The sequence below is a fragment of the Lolium perenne genome, chromosome 6 (genome assembly GCF_019359855.2).
Source record: "Lolium perenne isolate Kyuss_39 chromosome 6, Kyuss_2.0, whole genome shotgun sequence".
Taxonomy (NCBI): domain Eukaryota; kingdom Viridiplantae; phylum Streptophyta; class Magnoliopsida; order Poales; family Poaceae; genus Lolium; species Lolium perenne.
The window spans coordinates 34010573-34026031 of NC_067249.2; the positions used below are offsets into that span (position 1 = coordinate 34010573).

A 15459-nucleotide genomic window follows, 5' to 3' on the forward strand; every position below is an offset into this window, starting at 1 on the left:
ACAAATGTTCGTTGTTATACTATGCGGTTAACAATTCATCAATCACCAAGATAACTGAATTACTAGCCATAACCGAGCAGTTGGCAGATCAGCAGTAATGACTTTGATAAATCTTTTTGCATCCATACATTTTGCAATTTCAGTAGAGGTAACTTAATGAGACACAAACACATGAAATAAATTCAAACTAGAAATCGGGCAGCCATATCAATCTGGTGTATGGTCAAAAGACAAGACAAATTTCAAGTATCATTCTCTTCCAGTTCTAGAGAAGGATCCATCAAATACTACACAATATATGGGAAAACCCCTGTCTACAACATGAGTTGAAAAATGTACCATCGCAACATCGAGAACATGAATCATCTGAAAAAAAGCATCAATCCAGCTCACGTCTACAACATGAGTAGTCAAATGGATCATCGATGAAATCATGGATATGCTTGTTGTAACCGAAATTTTTACACTCGCTCATGAACTCAAATTCAAGGTCTCTAGAAGCTCTATCTTCCACTTGCAGTAGTATGTGTTGATCAGCCACCCATTCTGTATGGTGGCTCTTAGGGCCTGCAATTTTGATCTCCTTTAGCACTTTTGCATTCAAAATGAAATATTTGGCCAAATCAACATCTTGGTCATGGCCTTCATAATTCTCAAACACAACTCTTTTTAGATGGGTCTCGAGGCATTCTATTGGACCTAGTGTGTCACACTGAAGCATGTTTTCCATATCCATCGTTGAGTGTTGGCATAACTGGGAAAGAAGAGGTGTATGTTAAAGATGTTCTAACTAGACTATATCATTTTCAATCAAATATAGATTTGGACTTACCAAAAACATCATTTTGGCATTAGAAAAGATAAATACTCACATTGACATAGAGCCTTTCCAAGCAGGGGAAGCACCAAAGGACGTCTAGAAGTGCATCCAACTGAGGTTCAAATGAGTTAAGAGCCAAAACTTTCACAGTGCATATCGGGTTTGTCATGCTGATTGGGGTCATTTCCTAGAGAAAATAAATGAAAATAAAATAAAATAATAGCAGTGCATGCAGGTACGGAGAATGCAAGATTCAAAAAGGGCTACCTGGAAGAATAGAGTGGCAATCTCTAGATTGGAGAGAAAGGGTGACATAAGTCCCAGTATCTTCAGTTTTGGAGCACATATTACCCTAATAGACTCATAACTCATGTCTGGCGGATAAAATGACATAAGCCTTTCAAGGCAGGGGGCATCGTGGATGATCAGTTCTTGTGTGGAAGTCCTACGAGCACGGAAGCCAATACTCCTAAGAGTTAGCGAGCTAATGTGGAGGCGACCAGAAGTAAAAATGTCAAACAACAAAAGGCTTTCTAAGACACGACATCCGGACAAAACACTGGTAAATACATCCTCTGAGATTGAAACATATTCTAGGGTGAGCTGCTTGAGGAGGGGGAAAATCACTGATGTTGTGATATGACTGGGAAAATTGCACCCGCCGATTCTGACCACGACGAGGGTGGGTGCAAATCGTAGCACAGATGCCGGCAAGGGGAAACTCATATCAGGAGGATTCCACCAACGATGCGCGTATTCGATATCGAGCTCTTGGAGTTTATCAAGTGCTCGAGATTGGAACCAGTTATCAATCTCATCGAGCTGGCTATCTACGCTATTGTAATTCACGTATATGCAAGGGAAGTAGAAGCGACGGCAGGGACCTGGGTGGTTAGAGAGGATCTTGGAGACGATGGGGACACGCTTGCGAACATATCCACACAGGGTACCATCAGCCTCGAGGTTGAGAGGCGCGGAGTGCCAGAGGTGGCGCCACCGGCTAGAGAGGGCTTGTGTGCGGGCGCCATACTTGGTGGGGAGGAGGGAGATGATGATGTATAGGATGACATCGGGGAGGTTGCTGATGTGATCCTCTGCCTCCCCAACGCCGTCATTGTTGCCACCGCGTGCCCCTTTCCTTTTTCTATTTCCGGCGGTCTCTTTGGATCTACGCTTCCTTGCAGCCGCCGCCTTCTCCATGGGTGGCGGCTAGATCGACCTAGGGTTTGGGAAGTGGTTGCGAACCGGAGGTAGGGGCTATTTTGGAGGATTTGATCATATGCCCTATATTATGCAAACCATTGATAATATTTTTCGGTTATTTTCAATTGGTCATATTTCCCTATTTGCTTTGCAAACAATTATTACATGCCATTTTAATTATTTCAATTATTTTCCAATAATGGCACACAAAATGACACTCTTGCCCCTTAGCCAAGATCAGTTGATTCTTTTGATATGTGGCAACAAAAAAGACAACAAGTTGTGGTTGGTTGGAGATGAGAGAGGAAACCCAACCAATCCATCTGTCAGGAGAAAGAACTGAAGCCTCTGATCTCATCCCTCTATTCCTTCCACGCAACAAGGAGCGCTGCATAGGGAGGCGGCCTCCCTCTAATCCTCAAGGAGCTCCCAGTGCCTCCTGACTGAAGTAATTATTGTCCAACATGCATATGGCTTCGTGTATAGTACTACTAACTGCCATCTCATAAATAAATAAATCACAAAATGGTACTATTCGTTAGAGAAGGAAGGACGTATAACTGTTGCAGCGTGTTATGGCACAGTTTACCTACAGGTCCTTCCCTCTCCCGTATCAAGGCCATATCAACCCCATGTTCTGGCTCGCCAGGCACTGGAGAGAGGGCTTACTCCGTCGTCCACCCGAGTCACGGTTGTCGATTCGGCCGCCGTCTGGTATAATCCTCATTTTATGTCTTTTGCTCTTTTCGTCTGATCATCCAACCCGCTCGTGATTGATTTGTTTCCTCTGATGTGATGCATTTGGTTTTAAACCGGCGGCCGGAACTGATGGGAGCCGGAGTCTCGGCGACGTGGACGAAGGAAGAAAGTTCTCGAAAGGGTCAGTCACGCGTTTCCCCCCTTTTCGAGTTTTGAGTCTAGTAAGTACGAATCCTTTTCTGCCCGTCTCCTATATGATCCAGTCCGGAGGTTAAATTAGTCACGTACCGATCCTGTTTCTAGTCCGAAACTATGCATCTAAGGATGGATCCTGCAAATTAATGACATTGTCAGATTTAATGTTGCCAGCATCAATTTCGGTGCGTGTATTCCTCATGGATGAAACCTTGGAATTAATTAACGTGAAGAGTTGCAAGGCTCCTGGTGAACGCGGCATGTTTGGGCGCGCGCGTCCCCCCAGCCGGCCTGCACCGGCTCGATTAATGTGACACCAAACGGAGCAGCTGAGAGAGAGAGCGCGTGCGCGGAGGATGAGATTGGGTCGTGCGCGATTAATTCTTCCATTAATTAATTCCAGCGCGCGTGGAAAAAAAAACAAAGCTATCCGGGCGCTTCACGTGCACCAGACCCCCGCGCGCGGCGTCGCGTGGGCACTCCAGCAGCGCGCGGTCGCGGTCGCCTGCCAGCTGTGCGACGCGACGCGAACCTCGATGGGCTTGCTCAATGGAGCGTGGAGTACTGGAGTGCATGCCCTTCCTCCCGTCGCTCAAGGCCTTGCTCAATGGAGCCTTCTGGATGACCGATGCCGCCTGGTTCTTCTTGGCCGCACTCGCATAAGAAGCCCACTGCACTGAGCACTGGCCTACACTTGTATACATCTGCATCTTGATCCATTGCTGCCTACCACAGCTCCGTGTTTGCTCCCATGGGTCTCTGCCTGTCCGTGGCTCTGTGGAAGGACAAGGTCTACGCCGACCGCCGGCGCCGAGGCCATGACGACGTCGTCGACAATGTGATGATGATGATGGGAGGCGGCGTCTCTGATTACGGGCTCCCAGTGGGGCCTGGAGCGTTCAAGCCGGAGGAAGCGGTGGCGCCGCCGAGACCTTCGGCTTCGGGTGTGCTGGAGAGGGCGGGCGGCACGCCGGCGCGGCCGATTTGGCAGAGGAGGGTGCTGATGGGCGTCAAGTGCCAGCTGCCGAGGTTCAGCGGGATGATTCTGTACGACGAGCGCGGACGGCCGGTGTGCGGCGGCGTCCGGGACAGAGCTCGTGACCAGGTGAGTGATCCACCGCATCCACATATCTCTGTCCACAAATACATGCTCTCACTTAATGAATCCCTGTCATCCATCACTTCATGCATCAATCATATATATACCCAACTAACTACTGTGAGGGTGGTTTTCTTTTTCTTCCCTGTCTGCAGGAGAAGCATGCCGCGGCTATTAACATACTGAGGGACATGCTCTAGGCTATTCATCTACTATTCTCCTTCCCCACTCAAAAACAAGTGTGTTACATAATGTCCTTCAATTTCAAAATAGTAGATGATCCCCTCCATCCTTCTAGAGCTAGTATTTTGAAGGTTCTATTTTTTAATGATACTAGTTTATTTCGTAAGTTTGTCGTTATTTGTCCGGTCATTGACATTCTTCATGTTCTTGTTTGCATATGTTTTGATGATGTATCATGACTGGCCTTCTTAGTTGTCGGGTTTGTCCACAAATCTTATATCGACGCAGAGGATGAACATCCTTTTGTGGACAACATTTAGAACTGTTAACACTAATATATTTTTAAATAGTTTGTTTGGATGTGCGGAAATCATATGTATAGATTTTTTTTTCCAGAAAACACTTTTCATAATAAAAAATAATTTTAATAGTTTTTTTGCAGGTAACAATTTTAACATGTCCTACTATGTTTTCACGAGAAAGTGCGGTTGAAATGTATGGTGTACCTCCTGGAATAGCCTCAACCATACCAGCAGGATGTAGGATTACCAAGGTAGCTAAAAACATCTGAAGTCTTCTCAGCCATTAAAAGTAAAATCTTCAAATCTGACAAAACTATGACAGCAAAAAACAAAGTTTACCACACGGTATTTCTAGTGCACGGACCTACATTAAATTGCTTATGATTTGCATAAGTTTATGATTTGCATAAGTACAACTTAGTGAACCTCATATATCAACTTAAGCTTTCAAAGATTAAAGCATTCGCTTCCAAGAACTGTAGAAATTGCACAACATAAACGATCTGAGGAATGTACAAAACAAATGTTTGCTGATATACTATGCGGTTAACAATTCATCAATCACCAAGATAACTGAATTACTAGCCATAACCGAACAGTTGGCAGATCAGCAGTAATGACTTTTGATAAATCTTTTTGCATCCATACATTTTGCAATTTCAGTAGAGGTAACTTAATGAGACACAAACACAGGAAATAAATTCAAACTAGTAATTTCAAATGTTGATAAACAAATCTGAATCCTCCTGAAAACAAAAGATGATCAAGTAGTGTACTCGTATAAAAATGTTTGGGCTCGAGATGATTTCTATGGTATATAGCGTGAATAGTACATGGATATGGGCTCGAGATAATTTCCAGTCGATGCAAAAGCAAGAACACCAAAGATGTTCAAATCCCTCACACTTAAATTCCACCAAAGCAACAAGTGCTAGGGAGGAATTATAGAGGAAGATCAATGGAGGAAATCAATACATGACTCCAAGATCTAGATCCCAAGAGTTCCCCTCACAAAGAGGAGGAATGGATTGGTGGAGTTGTAGATCTAGATCTGATATTTCAAATCCCTCAAGAATATGCAAGAATCATGGGAGGAATGGAGAGGAAGAAAACTTTTGAGGTTCAACAATGGAGTAGGAGAGAGAAAGCAAATAGAATGGTTGACCTTACCTCCTCAAAGAAGAAGAAGGACTATTTATAGTCCAAGGGGGAAAACTGGCCGTTTGGGGAATGTGACGCCCCGGAACCGGTACCATGAGGATTTCAGCGACCCCGCCGAAATCCGCACGATATCGATTCAGAGACGCCCTCCGACACGACGTGCGTGAAGAATCACACACGTGATGCCAGAGGAATTAACACGAGCGGTAACATTACAACAGGATTACAATAGAGCCCACAAGATACATATATTACAACAATGACTCCGACGAGTCAAGATACAAATATACAATACAAAGATCCGAATCATACAGAAGATCAAATACATCCGAGTACGGACAAGATACAAATTGGACTAAGAGTCCTGAAGATAACCAGTGGCGTCCATAACCCTGCCCAGGCCAAGCCGGAAGGGTAACCTTGCTAACGTCGTCATCTCGTACCTGTCAAAGTCGGGCCATCGGTTGCCGACAAAAGGGGGAGGAGACAAAAAGAAAGGAAGGCAAGGGTAAGTACCATTGGCACGTACTTGCGAGACAAGACCAGCTATGCTCGCTGGTGGGCGGTATAAACTTCACCCGGCTATATGTGGAGTTTAGCGGCAGCAAAGCTACTATCCAATAGAGACTCGCTACAACATCCGTCTACTCAGAGAAGATAAGAGAGCGCACAAGGTAACAGATAAATACTACACAAACATAACCCAGCCAAATACACATATCCCCTTCAACAAAGCGAAGAGGCAATGTAAAAGGCACTCAACGGTGGACAAGTTTTATTAGGTATCGGTTGTAGTAATGCTATATTACTACGCAAGTTATTATCAGATTATTAACAACAAGTATAAGGTGTAAGTTGTTCTATGATCAAGCTATACAATTCCAAGTCGTCCATAACCGCGGACACGGCTTATCGATAAGATGTACACCCTGCAGGGGTTGCCCAAATGTAACCATACGCATGCTCGAACCCACTTACTACAGGTGGAGTCTCACAACAAGACCGTTCCCAATGCAAGGGAAAGTTTAACGGGAGCCACCCAACTAAGCTACCCGTGACGAAGTTCGGCCGTACTCCGATACGGACCCAGAGGTTTGCGACATAGTCCAGGCGGGCACTAACGACCAGGCACAGGATAAGTCTATCCGCAATATGAGTACAGTACAGAAATAAACACCCGAAGGCAACAGGAAGAAAATCGTGCATCGTGCATATGGGCAAATAAAACCAAGGTTGTGGCTCCCAATAAACAGACTCGAGGAAAGGTAGTGGGTGATGGGGGTCCCATTCCCCCACGTACGGGTAGAGCGCTCAATCTCGGAACAGATAACAAGAACTCGGGTCCTAGGGGACATTAGCGAGTCAAAGTTCTGATGCTTTCGCAAAGGGGCTCACAGATGCCTCTGCTTACAATTTTAGTTGTTAACAATAAAGTAAAGTGTGATTATCTCCAACAAAAGATATAGCATGTGATAACCTCCCAACAAGATATCCCGAACATCTCGAGATATCAACAAGACCCTAAACTCGCCTACGACTCGCAAAGCTGGCAAACAACAAACAATAGGTAGGGCGAGGAGGTGTATCTCGGACATATAGGTAACAGGTGGATAGGACACGTGACACAACAGAATCGCAACATAAGTATAGCAATAGATCAAAAGAACATGTAAAAGTAAAATAGGTGAAGGGGTGGGCTACTTTGTGAAAAGTCATGAGAAGAACTTGTCGTATCTCACAACATCACTTCGTGATCCTATCCGGGAAGAAGCAAATGCTGGAGCAAGCAACGGATGCAAATCTTACTACTACGGAAGAAGAACCGGCATGATCAAGATGATATGCATGACATGGCAACAATGATGCAATGCACTTATCCATATTAATCGGAGTCGGAACCCCTGACAATCAAATTACAGTTGAAGTTGCATATCTACCGGTAAAGTTAAGTGTTGATTATCATGGCATAGCATGGCAGGGGTGAGCTACATCAAAGTTAAATGGAACCGGGACAACATTTATATAATATCCCACATATTCCATATGTTCCATATTAGGTGGTAATGCAAACTAGCACGAAATTATATGATGCATGATGCAATAGCAAGCATGGATGGCATATTGATGTTCCTCATGTTTTTCTGATCAATTTTCATATAAAATACATTTTAATCCGAGTTGTAGTTTGCAAGATATGAATTTTACAAGATCTGAACATTTTCTGCAAAAACAAAACAAGAAGGGAAGAACCGGGCCGGACCTGCATGTCCAGGGCCCGATCTGGCCTCCTGGTGGCGACGGATAGCTTCTGGTCGCGCGGCGGGCGACGGAGTGAACCGGCAGATCTCGGGCCAGGCCCATCGCCGGAAGATCTGGCCAAAATAGATGGAACAAAAAAGTTGGGCTTAAATTGCCTGGAGTGGGAATTGAACTCACAATCTCCACGAACTGGACATAGGAACGAACCATCTGGGCTGATGCACCTGATGTTGTTTGGAAGGAGGTGTGCAGCCTTTTGAACAAGACCGAGGCGGAAGCTCTGGGAAGAAACAACCATGGCGGGGCTTGCAGACGAGCACGAGGACGACGTTCTGGGGCGAACCGGGAGGGGCGAGATGGCGTCGGGTTGCGGCGGAACGTGGGGAAACATATGGTGACGGAGAGGAGTCCAGGGGGTCGCCGGAGCATCACCGACGTCGAGCTCCTACAAGGGTTAATGGAGGTCAACATGGGAAAGGCTACTGAGAACGAAAAGGAAGGGGAAAACCAGCCTCGGAGATGCGCACGGTCACCTGGAATGCGTGGACGTGCTCGGAAGGATCGGTGGAGGTCGGAGGCGGCCGGAATTCTCGCCGGAGCGCGGCTGCCGTCGCGGGGAATCGGCGACCGTGTGCTCGATTGAGGGCCTCCCGAAGCAATTCCTTGTACCCAGACGAAGAGGACGACGAGGCGCATCCGCCGGTGCCCTCGGAGCGGCGGGGGATGGTCTGCAGCGGCGGCGCCATGGCGAGGTAGGTGCGGTACTGTGAGGTTTTCTCTCCTTCGTTTCCTCACAGAGAAGAGAAAAAGAGAAAGAGTGGAGGGAGGTAGGTGGCGGCGGGATGGATGGGAGATAGGGCTAGGGTTTGCTGGACCTTGAGGGGGGATTAAAAGGAGGAAAAACGTGGTGGTGCGGTGGTTGGGGAGGACCAGGCTGCTCACGTCTCTCTCGTGAAGGAAGAAGACGACAAGGAGGGGATATAGCGTTTCGGCAGAGATGGGTTAGGCCAGAGGAGAGGAAGAGAGATGGGTTGAGCTACTGGGCTGCTTGCTTGGGCCACCGAGAAAAGAAAAAAAAAGGGGGAAGACGGCCAGAGAGAGGGAAAGGCCTAGGGGAGGGTTTATAAATAATTTTATTTTGATAAAAATATGGATGATATGATGCATATGCCATGATGATGCACAAAGAAAAAGAAACAAGCAATATCTATTATGGGTATAACCCGGGGCCGTTACAATCGACACCACTAACAAGGGATCGCGGCCCGAGATCCCACGTCCATGTACGGGGGAGAGAGGTGAACTACCAGATCTTCTGGCGACGTGTCGATCTCCTCGACACCACTAACAAGAATGCTTGCTCCATGTTGATCGGTCGTCACCACTAACAAGAAGTCGTTGTCCCGTCGATGATGATGCACTTCCGTCGAGATCCTCCAAAGATCGGACCTATTAGGTGAGGGGCAAAGATCGTCCAACCCGCGTCGGAACCTAAGACTCGGAAAACACAGATAAGATAGAAGACCCAAAACTCGCATAGATAAGAGGAGAAAGAATATAGGTAAGGAGAAAATCAGAGCTAGTCAGAACTATCCAACGAATTTTCGAAAATAGGTTTTGACACTAGACACAACAACGTCCGTTGGCAAGGTTAACCTACAGGCTGGACTAGTGGGGTACCGTTAATCTGGGCTCTGATACCAACTTGTGACGCCCCGAAACCGGTACCATGAGGATTCCAAATGACCCCGCTGAAATCCGCACGATATCGATTCAGAGACGCCCTCTGACACGACGTGCGTGAAGAATCACACACGTGATGCCAGAGGAATTAACACGAGCGGTAACATTACAACAGGATTACAATAGAGCCCACAAGATACATATATTACAACAATGACTCCGACGAGTCAAGATACAAATATACAATACAAAGATCCGAATCATACAGAAGATCAAATACGTCCGAGTACGGACAAGATACAAATTGGACTAAGAGTCCTGAAGATAACCAGTGGCGTCCATAACCTCGCCTGTGCCAAGCCGGAAGGGTAACCTTGCTAACGTCGTCATCTCGTACTGTCAAAGTCGGGCCATCGGTTGCCGAGCAAAGGGGGAGGAGACAAAAAGAAAGGAAGGCAAGGGTAAGTACCATTGGCACGTACTTGCGAGACAAGACCAGCTATGCTCGCTGGTGGGCGGTATAAACTTCACCCGGCTATATGTGGAGTTTAGCGGCAGCAAAGCTACTATCCAATAGAGACTCGCTACAACATCCGTCTACTCAAAGAAGATAAGAGAGCGCACAAGGTAACAGATAAATACTACACAAACATAACCCAGCCAAATACACATATCCCCTTCAACAAAGCGAAGAGGCAATGTAAAAGGCACTCAACGGTGGACAAGTTTTATTAGGTATCGGTTGTAGTAATGCTATATTACTACGCAAGTTATTATCAGATTATTAACAACAAGTATAAGGTGTAAGTTGTTCTATGATCAAGCTATACAATTCCAAGTCGTCCATAACCGTGGACACGGCTTATCGATAAGATGTACACCCTGCAGGGGTTGCCCAAATGTAACCATACGCATGCTCGAACCCACTTACTACAGGTGGAGTCTCACAACAAGACCGTTCCCAATGCAAGAGAAAGTTTAATGGGAGCCACCCAACTAAGCTACCCGTGACGAAGTTCGGCCGTACTCCGATACGGACCCAGAGGTTTGCGACATAGTCCAGGCGGGCACTAACGACCAGGCACAGGATAAGTCTATCCGCAATATGAGTACAAAGATGTAAATAAACACCCGAAGGCAACAGGAAGAAAATCGTGCATCGTGCATATGGGCAAATAAAACCAAGGTTGTGGCTCCCAATAAACAGACTCGAGGAAAGGTAGTGGGTGATGGGGGTCCCATTCCCCCACGTACGGGTAGAGCGCTCAATCTCGGAACAGATAACAAGAACTCGGGTCCTAGGGGACATTAGCGAGTCAAAGTTCCGATGCTTTCGAAGGGGCTCACAGATGCCTCTGCTTACAATTTTAGTTGTTAACAATAAAGTAAAGTGTGATTATCTCCAACAAAAGATATAGCATGTGATAACCTCCCAACAAGATATCCCGAACATCTCGAGATATCAACAAGACCCTAAATTCGCCTACGACTCGCAAAGCTGGCAAACAACAAACAATAGGTAGGGCGAGGAGGTGTATCTCGGACATATAGGTAACAGGTGGATAGGACACGTGACACAACAGAATCGCAACATAAGGATAGCAATAGATCAAAAGAACATGTAAAAGTAAAATAGGTGAAGGGGTGGGCTCGCCTGTGAAAAGCTGCAGAAGAACTTGTCGTATCTCACAACATCACTTCGTGATCCTATCTGGGAAGAAGCAAATGCTGGAGCAAGCAACGGATGCAAATCTTACTACTACGGAAGAAGAACCGGCATGATCAAGATGATATGCATGACATGGCAACAATGATGCAATGCACTTATCCATATTAATCGGAGTCGGAACCCCTGACAATCAAATTACAGTTGAAGTTGCATATCTACCGGTAAAGTTAAGTGTTGATTATCATGGCATAGCATGGCAGGGGTGAGCTACATCAAAGTTAAATGGAACCGGGACAACATTTATATAATATCCCACATATTCCATATGTTCCATATTAGGTGGTAATGCAAACTAGCACGAAATTATATGATGCATGATGCAATAGCAAGCATGGATGGCATATTGATGTTCCTCATGTTTTTCTGATCAATTTTCATATAAAATACATTTTAATCCGAGTTGTAGTTTGCAAGATATGAATTTTACAAGATCTGAACATTTTCTGCAAAAACAAAACAAGAAGGGAAGAACCGGGCCGGACCTGCATGTCCAGGGCCCGATCTGGCCTGCTGGTGGCGACGGATAGCTTCTGGTCGCGCGGCGGGCGACGGAGTGAACCGGCAGATCTCGGGCCAGGCCCATCGCCGGAAGATCTGGCCAAAATAGATGGAACAAAAAAGTTGGGCTTAAATTGCCCGGAGTGGGAATTGAACTCACAATCTCCACGAATCGGACATAGGAACGAACCATCCGGGCTGATGCACCTGATGTTGTTTGGAAGGAGGTGTGCAGCCTTTTGAACAAGACCGAGGCGGAAGCTCTGGGAAGAAACAACCATGGCGGGGCTTGCAGACGAGCACGAGGACGACGTTCTGGGGCGAACCGGGAGGGGCGAGATGGCGTCGGGTTGCGGCGGAACGTGGGGAAACATATGGTGACGGAGAGGAGTCCAGGGGGTCGCCGGAGCATCACCGACGTCGAGCTCCTACAAGGGTTAATGGAGGTCAACATGGGAAAGGCTACTGAGAACGAAAAGGAAGGGGAAAACCAGCCTCGGAGATGCGCACGGTCACCTGGAATGCGTGGACGTGCTCGGAAGGATCGGTGGAGGTCGGAGGCGGCCGGAATTCTCGCCGGAGCGCGGCTGCCGTCGCGGGGAATCGGCGACCGTGTGCTCGATTGAGGGCCTCCCGAAGCAATTCCTTGTACCCAGACGAAGAGGACGACGAGGCGCATCCGCCGGTGCCCTCGGAGCGGCGGGGGATGGTCTGCAGCGGCGGCGCCATGGCGAGGTAGGTGCGGTACTGTGAGGTTTTCTCTCCTTCGTTTCCTCACAGAGAAGAGAAAAAGAGAAAGAGTGGAGGGAGGTAGGTGGCGGCGGGATGGATGGGAGATAGGGCTAGGGTTTGCTGGACCTTGAGGGGGGATTAAAAGGAGGAAAAACGTGGTGGTGCGGTGGTTGGGGAGGACCAGGCTGCTCACGTCTCTCTCGTGAAGGAAGAAGACGACAAGGAGGGGATATAGCGTTTCGGCAGAGATGGGTTGGGCCAGAGGAGAGGAAGAGAGATGGGTTGAGCTACTGGGCTGCTTGCTTGGGCCACCGAGAAAAGAAAAAAAAAGGGGGAAGACGGCCAGAGAGAGGGAAAGGCCTAGGGGAGGGTTTATAAATAATTTTATTTTGATAAAAATATGGATGATATGATGCATATGCCATGATGATGCACAAAGAAAAAGAAACAAGCAATATCTATTATGGGTATAACCCGGGGCCGTTACAATCGACACCACTAACAAGGGATCGCGGCCCGAGATCCCACGTCCATGTACGGGGGAGAGAGGTGAACTACCAGATCTTCTGGCGACGTGTCGATCTCCTCGACACCACTAACAAGAATGCTTGCTCCATGTTGATCGGTTGTCACCACTAACAAGAAGTCGTTGTCCCGTCGATGATGATGCACTTCCGTCGAGATCCTCCAAAGATCGGACCTATTAGGTGAGGGGCAAAGATCGTCCAACCCGCGTCGGAACCTAAGACTCGGAAAACACAGATAAGATAGAAGACTCAAAACTCGCATAGATAAGAGGAGAAAGAATATAGGTAATGAGAAAATCAGAGCTAGTCAGAACTATCCAACGAATTTTCGAAAATAGGTTTTGACACTAGACACAACAACGTCCGTTGGCAAGGTTAACCTACAGGCTGGACTAGTGGGGTACCGTTAATCTGGGCTCTGATACCAACTTGTGACGCCCCGAAACCGGTACCATGAGGATTCCAGCGACCCCGCTGAAATCCGCACGATATCGATTCAGAGACGCCCTCTGACACGACGTGCGTGAAGAATCACACACGTGATGCCAGAGGAATTAACACGAGCGGTAACATTACAACAGGATTACAATAGAGCCCACAAGATACATATATTACAACAATGACTCCGACGAGTCAAGATACAAATATACAATACAAAGATCCGAATCATACAGAAGATCAAATACGTCCGAGTACGGACAAGATACAAATTGGACTAAGAGTCCTGAAGATAACCAGTGGCGTCCATAACCCTGCCCAGGCCAAGCCGGAAGGGTAACCTTGCTAACGTCGTCATCTCGTACCTGTCAAAGTCGGGCCATCGGTTGCCGACAAAAGGGGGAGGAGACAAAAAGAAAGGAAGGCAAGGGTAAGTACCATTGGCACGTACTTGCGAGACAAGACCAGCTATGCTCGCTGGTGGGCGGTATAAACTTCACCCGGCTATATGTGGAGTTTAGCGGCAGCAAAGCTACTATCCAATAGAGACTCGCTACAACATCCGTCTACTCAGAGAAGATAAGAGAGCGCACAAGGTAACAGATAAATACTACACAAACATAACCCAGCCAAATACACATATCCCCTTCAACAAAGCGAAGAGGCAATGTAAAAGGCACTCAACGGTGGACAAGTTTTATTAGGTATCGGTTGTAGTAATGCTATATTACTACGCAAGTTATTATCAGATTATTAACAACAAGTATAAGGTGTAAGTTGTTCTATGATCAAGCTATACAATTCCAAGTCGTCCATAACCGTGGACACGGCTTATCGATAAGATGTACACCCTGCAGGGGTTGCCCAAATGTAACCATACGCATGCTCGAACCCACTTACTACAGGTGGAGTCTCACAACAAGACCGTTCCCAATGCAAGAGAAAGTTTAATGGGAGCCACCCAACTAAGCTACCCGTGACGAAGTTCGGCCGTACTCCGATACGGACCCAGAGGTTTGCGACATAGTCCAGGCGGGCACTAACGACCAGGCACAGGATAAGTCTATCCGCAATATGAGTACAGTACAGAAATAAACACCCGAAGGCAACAGGAAGAAAATCGTGCATCGTGCATATGGGCAAATAAAACCAAGGTTGTGGCTCCCAATAAACAGACTCGAGGAAAGGTAGTGGGTGATGGGGGTCCCATTCCCCCACGTACGGGTAGAGCGCTCAATCTCGGAACAGATAACAAGAACTCGGGTCCTAGGGGACATTAGCGAGTCAAAGTTCCGATGCTTTCGCAAAGGGGCTCACAGATGCCTCTGCTTACAATTTTAGTTGTTAACAATAAAGTAAAGTGTGATTATCTCCAACAAAAGATATAGCATGTGATAACCTCCCAACAAGATATCCCGAACATCTCGAGATATCAACAAGACCCTAAATTCGCCTACGACTCGCAAAGCTGGCAAACAACAAACAATAGGTAGGGCGAGGAGGTGTATCTCGGACATATAGGTAACAGGTGGATAGGACACGTGACACAACAGAATCGCAACATAAGGATAGCAATAGATCAAAAGAACATGTAAAAGTAAAATAGGTGAAGGGGTGGGCTCGCCTGTGAAAAGCTGCAGAAGAACTTGTCGTATCTCACAACATCACTTCGTGATCCTATCTGGGAAGAAGCAAATGCTGGAGCAAGCAACGGATGCAAATCTTACTACTACGGAAGAAGAACCGGCATGATCAAGATGATATGCATGACATGGCAACAATGATGCAATGCACTTATCCATATTAATCGGAGTCGGAACCCCTGACAATCAAATTACAGTTGAAGTTGCATATCTACCGGTAAAGTTAAGTGTTGATTATCATGGCATAGCATGGCAGGGGTGAGCTACATCAAAGTTAAATGGAACCGG

The 15459-nt window shown here is 46.8% G+C and overlaps 2 protein-coding genes and 2 long non-coding RNA genes across 4 annotated transcripts; 1 reads left to right on the forward strand and 3 right to left on the reverse strand.

Moving 5' to 3' along the window:
• Positions 1-379: 379 nt before the first annotated feature.
• Positions 380-2020, reverse strand: LOC127310809 (F-box protein At5g03100-like). Its single transcript, XM_051341446.1, has 3 exons — positions 1391-2020; positions 873-1007; positions 380-754 (listed from the first exon to the last, which is right to left on the reverse strand). Exons 1-3 carry the CDS (start codon positions 2018-2020, stop codon positions 380-382), a joined length of 1140 nt encoding a protein of 379 aa, XP_051197406.1.
• Positions 2021-3581: 1561 nt separating this feature from the next.
• On the forward strand, positions 3582-4320 carry LOC127308932 (uncharacterized). Its single transcript, XM_051339869.2, has 2 exons — positions 3582-4022; positions 4172-4320. The coding sequence occupies exons 1-2, from the start codon at positions 3669-3671 to the stop codon at positions 4214-4216; spliced, it is 399 nt and encodes a 132-aa protein (XP_051195829.1). The 5' UTR covers positions 3582-3668; the 3' UTR covers positions 4217-4320.
• Positions 4321-5869: 1549 nt separating this feature from the next.
• On the reverse strand, positions 5870-11343 carry LOC139832088 (uncharacterized). The gene is made up of 2 exons (XR_011746640.1): positions 11259-11343; positions 5870-6105 (listed from the first exon to the last, which is right to left on the reverse strand). It is a non-coding gene; the product is annotated as an uncharacterized lncRNA (long non-coding RNA).
• A 2314-nt stretch (positions 11344-13657) lies between these two features.
• Positions 13658-15237, reverse strand: LOC139832089 (uncharacterized). Its single transcript, XR_011746641.1, has 2 exons — positions 15153-15237; positions 13658-13893 (listed from the first exon to the last, which is right to left on the reverse strand). It is a non-coding gene; the product is annotated as an uncharacterized lncRNA (long non-coding RNA).
• Positions 15238-15459: the final 222 nt, after the last annotated feature.